This window comes from Polistes dominula, unplaced genomic scaffold, assembly GCF_049000335.1.
Source record: "Polistes dominula isolate Pdom_NZ unplaced genomic scaffold, Pdom_raw_medaka contig_20, whole genome shotgun sequence".
Lineage (NCBI taxonomy): Eukaryota > Metazoa > Arthropoda > Insecta > Hymenoptera > Vespidae > Polistes > Polistes dominula.
In genome coordinates this window covers 5374708-5384530 of record NW_028301147.1, presented here as the reverse complement: position 1 = coordinate 5384530, position 9823 = coordinate 5374708, and the positions used below count along the sequence as shown (strand labels likewise).

The 9823-nt window shown below is 29.6% G+C and overlaps 1 protein-coding gene and 1 long non-coding RNA gene across 4 annotated transcripts; one reads left to right on the top strand and one right to left on the bottom strand.

Annotated features, from left to right (window-relative positions):
* Positions 1-386: 386 nt before the first annotated feature.
* LOC149030937 (uncharacterized) lies at positions 387-2377 on the top strand. Its single transcript, XR_016178220.1, has 2 exons — positions 387-516; positions 605-2377. It is a non-coding gene; the product is annotated as an uncharacterized LOC149030937 (long non-coding RNA).
* Positions 1671-9566, bottom strand: LOC107074081 (membrane-associated guanylate kinase, WW and PDZ domain-containing protein 1). 3 transcript variants are annotated; one of them, XM_015335130.2, is made up of 12 exons: positions 9413-9566; positions 8487-8567; positions 8181-8406; positions 7694-8097; positions 7414-7602; positions 6762-7325; positions 6182-6683; positions 5951-6086; positions 5270-5827; positions 4934-5104; positions 4729-4863; positions 1671-3718 (listed from the first exon to the last, which is right to left on the bottom strand). In XM_015335130.2, the coding sequence occupies exons 2-12, from the start codon at positions 8533-8535 to the stop codon at positions 3554-3556; spliced, it is 3099 nt and encodes a 1032-aa protein (XP_015190616.1). In that variant the 5' UTR covers positions 8536-8567; positions 9413-9566; the 3' UTR covers positions 1671-3553. The 3 variants fall into 3 exon arrangements, with proteins under 3 accessions (XP_015190616.1, XP_015190614.1, XP_015190615.1); XM_015335128.2 differs by having other exon boundaries at positions 6182-7325; XM_015335129.2 differs by having other exon boundaries at positions 5270-5824; positions 6182-7325.
* Positions 9567-9823: the final 257 nt, after the last annotated feature.

Below are 9823 nucleotides of genomic sequence, written 5' to 3'. Positions count from 1 at the left end.
ATTCACTAACACATAAACATTGCATATTACTGAAGGAATAAATATTTGAAATATTATTTGCATTGAGTTTTGCATCGCGAAAGAGAAAAATGAAAAGAAAATGGAGAGTTGCTGGATGTCCGATCCATTATTTTTAAATTATCAATGATGTTAATTTATAATCTAAATGAATGAATATGCGTGGATGTAATACATGTTTTATCAAACGTATTTGTATGTGCATATGAATGTTAAGTAATTGTGTATCAATGTAATACTACACGCTCGTGAGTATTATGTACAAGCAGACGCGTAGCATTGTGCGTGCTTCCGCGAACATTAACTGGTTAAAAGAATTGTCCGATCGGCGAAGAATACGAAGATATTATAAACACGAGCACATACGGTTGTATATTAGAAAAAGAAAACACAATGTGAGATCAACAATGCGTAAGTTCCCAAGATACGCATATTTGCACGAGCGTGTACATATACACATATAGTACAACCACATATGTAGGAGCGTTGAGTCTCATGGTAAAGGGAAAGATATGCCTCCATTGATGGTTTTTTTCTAACAAAAGAAAAATCTAGTAATTAAACTATTTTATCTTTGCCATTTAAGGCATGCTATTACAAAAAAAGATTCAAATATAAGAAAAATGATTGAGAAGGAAGGAAAGAGATGAAGGTATAGATACTAGAAGGAAGGTTTGTTAAGCTGAATAGGGAGATGAAATCTCACGCTCATGGGAAAGTCCAAGAACTTGGATGGAACAAGAGCAAGAGAGTAACTCACCCGCGACTTGACGTTGTCAAATTTCTCTCTATCTCTCATTGCAATTCTATGAAATCTAAATAATCCGTTTTCATACTACACTCTATTTTACCATGTATTATACTTCTTGAAAGGCGCGCACACACACAAACATACACAGACAAAGCACACGAGTAAGAGAGACGAAAGGAGCAAACTCGTTTTACCCGCTGGGTATTAATACTTTCTTCGACGTATAGTAAACGCCTTACCCAAATGTATTATTGTTTTTTAATTAAAAGTTCAAACCTTATCGGACGCAATTATCACAAGTCGTAACTCCTACACACGTCGTAATCGTGTAAATCGGCCGGGTCACTAAATTTCTACGAAAAAATTCTGTTTACATTCCCCGAGAGTGGCCCAAGAATAAAAGAACATATATATATGATACCACATTCTGGGTAAAAGTATGTACGATCAATGACAGGGTTGCCAATATAACGACTGGTAAAAGCATTTAGTTAGTAGGTCGTTTTAGGAAGAATTAAGAAATATTAATACTTCAATCATCGTTTAATAATCGATAAAAGACAGAAATTCAAGAAATTTATCTTAATATAGTATCTTATAATTATTGTTTTCTCTCTAACGATTTACCAACTTACCGCGTTTAAGAATTGCTACATGATTGACGTCACGATTTAACATCAAAGACCATATTCTTAGAAACGAAGGCATAAGATAGGTTTCGTTGTTAGAACTGATCAAGCGAAAGCGCCATTTTTTAAATTATCTTTCAACAACGCTTGCAGTTTATCTATTTGTTGAAAATACTAGATTTTTATTATTTTACTTCCTCTATTGCGTGACTATTGAAAGATAAGATCATAACTTCGTATGATTTAATTTAAAAGCATTGTTAAGGATAACGTTATATTTCAGAATATTAAATGTATTATTTATTATACCAATATTTTTCAACAACAATATAATGGTGACACAATATTTTCATAATAACAATATTAATTTTCTGCATTCATTTTTTGCGCATTATATTTAACGATTATTGATATTTTTTTTAATGCATTTATAGAATAGAAAAGTATAGCATCGTTTAATAAATATGAGAGAAAAGCATACATATAATAATTCTATGGTAGAGAGATCTTATAAATTTCGAGCAACAGAATGAATAACTGCCTGTTTTATTATTAATCTACAATGGAAATGCAAAAAATATAACTTTTACATCATAATAAAACGTAAACCCATTCCAAATATAAACAGACTAAAATGTCTTATAATCATTTTACTAAAAAAGATATGTATATACTATGAGGCTAGAAAATATTTTTATTATACATAATCATATTACTAAAGTGGATAAAAACATTTTAAAATATATAAGCAATGTTTTGGCAATATTTAATATAAACTGAATTGTGTTTTAGCAAAGTAAAGAAGATTTATCATATTTTAATTAAAACACTATTATTTTAGATATTAAGTCAACAATAGTCAACATTATCATTTAGTCTTTAAAAATGCATAGATATATTTACAATTATATCATATATATATATGATATCCTACATAATCTACAAATATGTATACCTATATATATATTTATATATAATTTATATATAATTATAAAAAATAAACGATGGTCATGAAGTGAATAAATGTGATCCATTTAATAGAGACTGCTGCTTCTTATCACATATATGATATGCGGCAGAAATTAGTTATTCAAACATATAATGAATTACGGTGATTTTTTCCACATACGTGTCTGGATGCATACATGTTGTTTCTTACATCAATGCTGAGATCTAAAAATACAATCTAATATGTTATTCTTACTTTATTAATAATTTGGGCCAAACAAGTTTCTTTATCTCTTGCTAAATCGATAGTAAAAAAATATATATTTTGTAGTTTTAAACATTCACGCTTTTAATTATCGCAAAACGATAGGAAGAAACTGATGTAAAAAGAATTTTATTCAATCTCATCCCACATTCAAAAACTTTCTTTTTTTTTACTTTAAAGCTCTTTAAATAATGTTATTAATAAACAATTAATATTATTATTCTAAACTGTACGTCAAAACAAAATGATGGATAAGAGCATTTGCTTCTTTGGTTGTACGAGCACTTACATATTAATGGACATACATATACACCTCAGATACGTCGTAATAAATACTTAAGGAAATAGTACTCCCACTCAACTTTTAAATGCTATTAAGACATGAAATGGTCACAAAGACCGTTAAATAATTATAGACGATACTAAAAAATTTCTTATGTTCAGTTGAAGAGTTCTTTTTATCAAGGCCACGCTTATGTTGGTGTCTCGATAAATCCTTATTAAAAAACAACAAGATTCATAGAAAAACACCCACAAAGGGAAACTTTAAATATTGCCTTTACAGTCTAATTTCTCTTAAATAAAATCTGTTAAAATTATTGTTTTATGAAACATAGAAAATTTGACAATAATTTCTAATTAATCTTCACACAAAATACTACCTATTGCCAAAAAATAATATTAGTAAATGTAAATCTGAAACTTCATATTTTATCATTTTTATCATATTTACTGTAGCATATACTACTTTATCTTTATTGCGTGGTTAAGGATTTTTTTTTAAAAAGTATGCAATTGTAGTAAAAATATGTATAGTAATTATCAATTATAATTTTTAAGTCTGAATTTCCTTTTATGAATTTCTCAGTATTAGTGTTATTAAATATTCACTTATTGTATAAACATTTAAAGTATCAATTATATTTATACCAAGTATGCTTACTATAAATATCTCTTTTTAGATGAACAACAGTTCAATAAAATGGAAAATCGAACTTTCGGATGTTTTTTAGGGTGCACACCCATCTTGTGTAATTTCAATAAATGCCTTTGTGGGGTGCCCTCACCAATTGGTCGAATACTTATTTGGTCGAGTGTGAGATTACTCTACAATGAATTTTAATACAAATTTATAATCATTTTGAAGGCCCAAGCATTCACTTAGTAGTTGTTATTAAATACGGAACACGCGCAAGGCACAATACTTTCAAGCTATCACACGTGTTAGGATCAATTACGAAACCAAACAATCAAAATATAAAACTAGCACCAATTTAGTTAAGGTGAGCAAATGTCATAGTATCTAAAAATTAAACTCCTTGCAAGCTAAAATAATAGCTGCAGGATAAAAGCCACATTAGCTGTCATTTTGATACGATTTTATAACTAAGAATAATAAAAGAACCTTTCTGTTTATTTATAAATATAACAAAAGTAATCAAAAAAAAAAAAAAGAAAAATACTAATACGTAATTTTCAATATAAATTAATATTTAAAATTCCGTCATAATTTACCCACTTAGTTTAAATGGATATAAAATAGATCAAATTTTGGTGTAGTATATAAAATACGTTATAAAGAGAGAGAGAGAGAGAGAGCGCATGTATATATGAAACAATTTCACACTGATCATGTATATGTTAATATCTAACAATATTATCCAATATAAATATAGATAATAAGTTGACACAAAAGATCTTTTTCTTCCTTCGTTGACAATTGCATACGATACCAATCATTCAAAATCATTGTTATAAAATATTATACATTATGACATATGTTTTGGTTTTTTCCCTTTCTTTTTTTATAAAAGTAAAACCAAGTATATACCTGGTTTACATTTGATCTAGAGAGTGCCAGAAGATATGTTTCATCTTTTTTTTTTTTTTTTTAATTTCTCCTTATTTTTGTATTGTCTATCGCCTGTCTTATCTACTTAACACATTACCTAATGTTATACCCTGAAGCTTGATTCCAAGTCATCAGAAGTTATACAAAGGCAAAGTTAGCATTAGCATCCTCATAAAAGATGTTTCGTTAATTTATGATTAATATGTTATTATTGAAATGGTTAATCTCAAATGTTCATATCGTAGAGATGTGGAGGAGCACCTACCACTGATGGCATTTGGCAGCCACGTCGTACTAATAGACGAACTGAAGGACCACCATTGCGAATGATTTCAATTGCTTCTGTGTGTGTCATATTTTTAGTATTGATACCATTTATTTCAATTATTTGATCCCCAACCTAAGAATTATTGCAAAAAAATGATAAATTATAGACTTAGTTACATATTTTAACTAAAATAGATACTTACCCTCAATCGATTATCGATGGATGCAGGCCCATTTTCAGCAATTTGCAGTACAAACAATGGCATATTCTGAAATTCCCGTCCACCACGTATACTAAATCCGAAGCCTCGAGTTCCACGTGTTAATTCAACAGCATGATACTGGCCTCCATCTCCTTCTCCTGTTGGTTCATCCTAAGATATGTAAAATAATTCATGATTATAAAAGACCTCAGTATATATATATATATATATATATATATATATATATATATATATATATATATATATATAAATGAAGATATATATTATATAGTATAAGTAATACGTATTTTAAGCTAATATAATAATAATGAATACCTTTTGAGATAATGACGTACTGCTACAACAATCATCAAGAGGATAACCAATGGTTAATGTTACAGAATATCCAGAATCTTTGATTAAATTCACGATATCTTTATGACATACATTTGTTATATCAACATGATTAACGGCTAGTATATGATCTCCAACATTTAATCGACCACATCGTTCCGCTGGAGATCCCTCAATTATTCTACCAATTGTAGAGCCAGCTTTATTGACTGACGATATAATTACAAAACCAAATCCTTCATTTTCCATTCTAGTAACTGTCACGTCATAAGGATATTGAAGATTCATTTGTCTACTATGAATTATTATATCATTTGAAGCTTGAAGATTATCTTGTAAATGTTCTTGAGTATTAATACGGCGACGTATTCCCAAAGTAACTCGACCATTTCGAGCTGCAGCTATCATTAATTGTACTACATGATGGTGTGAAGAATTCATTACACTTTCTCCATCAACGGACATAATCAAATCACCGGTATTCAATCTGTTATCAAGATCTGCTGCACCACCAGGTACAATATGACCAACAGAAACCTGCTAACCATTACATACTATTAGTTTCAGTTTTCTTTTCATATTCACATATATATATATATATATATATATATATATATATATATATATATATATATATAAATTATAATGTTTATTAGAACTAACCTGAGATCCTTCTTCTGTACCACCTACTATTCTAAATCCAAACCCTGTATCTTGTCTGACTAATGTCACAAGTGTTTCAATCCATTCTATATCAGGTACAATTGGACAAACCAATTCATTACTGTACTGTGGATACCTTTAATCAAATAAACATACATCGATTGTGAATGAGAAATTGATTATAAAAAAATTAATTTTAAAAAGTTGAATAAGACTAAAATATTAATATACCGTGCTATAGAACTGGAATGTGGTTGTTCGTGTTCAAAACTAGTAGTTTCCTTTCGCTTATCCCATATTTCACCAGTATCAACATTTTGTTCTTGACCAATTGAGTAAACATTATAATCTGTTTCATTATATTGGGAATGCGATTGAACGGCGTACAAATCTTTATAATAATCGGAATGTATACTTCCATTTTGTTTTAATATATTTTCATGATGCGAAATATTAATAGAATATAAATCATTATTTATATTCAGTTTATCATTTGTCGCCCAATCATGTTTAGTAACATTTCTTAATGATTCATCATCCATATTGGCCATGGTAGCAAAGTTGTCTGTTAAGTTCGTAATGTTTGCTTTATATGGATCAGTATAATACATGCTATGACTATATTCAGAATATTTATATCGAGTATCAAGTGGATTTAATTCATTTTCACTTTGTACTTCATTCCAGTTTGGTCTATCTGCTGCTGTAGGAGATTTAGGATGACTTCTTGTATCTATTAATGGTGTTTTTGGTCTGCTAGGTATTACTGTTTTAGATTGAGTACTATAAATATCTGCAGTAGGAGTCTTACTTCTGAAAAAATCTGGAGTGTTTTTTTCCTTATTTTCTTTAGGTTTCATTGTGGTCCTTTGAACGTGCACAAGCGCTTCTTCGTTACGTGGACAATCCTTTAATACTTGGACAACCTCAGAGTGACACATATTTCTTACATTGATATCGTTGATACTAACCAATATGTCACCTTCTATTAAATTCTTACAACGTTGACGATCCAATATCTTTTTAACTTTTTGACCATTTGCAGAATCTGCTATAGTAAATCCAAATCCCATTGCTCCTTTTACTATAGCAATACTTAGAAATTCTGATTTGGAAGACACAGGAGAGTCTTTACATTCATTAATTTCACTATTTTCAGATAAAAGAATATCTGTACTACTTGGTCTCTTAATTGTATTAATTTTGTCTGAAATGCAAAGATCAGGCATAGAATTCACAGACGTTGTAGCAAGATTTTCACCATTCTGCAAATTATGTACTGGCAAAAATGTAGAATCTAGAAAATTGAAACGTGAATTTGATTGTAAAGGAGGTCCTAAATCCATGTACATGCCTGGCTCTTCAGTCAAAACATCTAAAATAATTATTAAGATAAAAGAAATTTCATATAGCAACAAAATTATTAACTTATAAATTAATTATTAAATCTAAATTTAATTTACCTGGTGGATTAACTGCTATTGTAGTAACAACCTCAGTATTAGGATCATTCGGATCAAATGGTAGTGGATAACCTCTACATACTTCTAATGTAACAGTTTCACCACTTCCAATTGATTTAAATACATTTACCATTTCATTATGAGTGAATCCCAACACGCATGTATTATTTACATATACCAATACATCACCTATTAAATAAAATTTGCTTTATTGTATAATTTCATTAAAATACGAAAAAATATAAAATATATTTAAAATAAATAAACCACAAAATTATACCAGTTTGAAGTTTTCCGTCCAACCATGCTGGACCATTTGGAACAACACTTTTTATTTGAAGAAATTCTTCCACAGTATCATCTCCACCAACAATAGTAAAACCTAACCCTCTTGCACTTTTGATCAAAGTCGTTCTTATTCTTTGACCCTTTAATTTATCCGGATTTCTCGTAAAATTTGGACTTTTCCTATCAATCAAATTCTGTTGCGCTCGCTTTGCTTGTAAAACCGGATTTTCATATTGTGTCCTACGATTTACATGATCAATAAAATATGTTCCATAGAGGGTATCGTCTATCTTTTCCCACCCATAAGGTAATTCATCATCTAGGCACTCCTCCAAAGATCTTTTTTGAAATTTTGATAATCGTGGATCCAACCAATGAGATGTTCCTGTATTATGACTAGAACATATTAAAAATATATGTATTTTTCATATATTTGCATATTTTCCTACTTTATTAGTTAGTAATCTATGTATACATACTCTATAAAATATACTTCTCCAGTATCTGTAAAAGCCTTTTCCCAATTTGGTGGCAAAGGTCCAAGTTGATCTTCTGTAGCTTGATTGCGGTTAATACCACCTTGTTCTTGATCCAAGGTACCAGTACTTTGTTCAGATCCTGTATTATACATATACGTTGGTGGGATACGGTGATTCCTTTCATCATTATTGGCAAGAGTTAATATTTCCTTATCCATGCTTTCTCCTTAAAAAAATAAAAAATATAATAGATTTTAGTATTTAATTAAATGAATAATTAAATTTAATATAACTTATTTATCTTACCATCATTTGGATTGTCAACGGATGCTGCATCATCTGTTTTTGTAGCCATTTTAAAAGGCTATTTAATACCACCTCAGTACCCTAAGATGATACAAAGAAGTGAAGTGTTTAGTGATATATAATTTATTTAATAACTCTTAAATATACATGTATGTATTTATCATATAATTAATAAAGAACACACTAGAGTGATCAAGGAATATATAAAAATAGAACAGATCTTTCCTTCTTATTGAGGCTGTCAAGCGTGTTAACGAGGACAACAATAGCTACAGCAATCGTCCATCATATACACTAGTCGAACATTATCGTATTACAGATTCGTCATGTTTATCACGATAACGCACATATACATATACATATACATTTACATATACATATATATATATATATAATTATAATCTTAGCATATACACACCCCATTTCTCGAGGAAAAATTTAAAAGCGATATAGACGTATTAAATTTATAGTAAGGACTTTCGTAGAAGAAAAGTATGATTCTTAATAAATAAGAATATTGATGTTGGCGCAAATGTTTCCGATAAGAGAGAACATCGAGCGTCCTACATCTTCAAAAGGCAGGTGTCTCTAGGAAAATTACATAAAGCAGAAAAGGAACGCGACATAGAGCGGACGTGAATGCATTCCGAAGAATGCATTCACCCAATACTCTGAGCGCAGCCCACATATCGTGCATCATTGAATGGAACTTTCTATTCGCAAAGAAAACAACATAATTGTCTAACAGAAAAGATACTTAAATAAAATATAATAAATTTCACAGCATTACAGAAAATAAGATTCGTAAAAGTACGCAATTTGTAAACTTTTTGGAAGAAGGAAGACTAATTATAAAGCTGCTTGTGTAAGCCCTTATTATACAAATATTTTTCGTTAAATTTATTTTTTGTATCTTTATTACTCACGTTGCTTTTGCTGTTCATACGTTCTTTCGCGCACGACCATCATGCTTTCACCCCACGATGACTTCTCAGGCAGAGATGCGTCGGCACTGAATCACTCTCATATCACGGAAATGCTCATGGTCAAAGAGATATCGGTAAAACGTAGTACACTCATGCAATGTACGATCGCATGCGACACTATACGGCATTGTCATCAACCGCTATCGAATGCAACGAGGCATTTAACTGTAAGAAATAAGTCACATAATAATTCTCAAAGTTTCTCCAATTCTATTTGTTTTAACTATTTTTTCACAATATTTATTTTATTCAGAAATGACTCATTGATATATTTATCATTATAATAATATATAAACGTATATATGTATAAACAATTTTATCTTAAGGCATTATAATATGTTAAATATATTT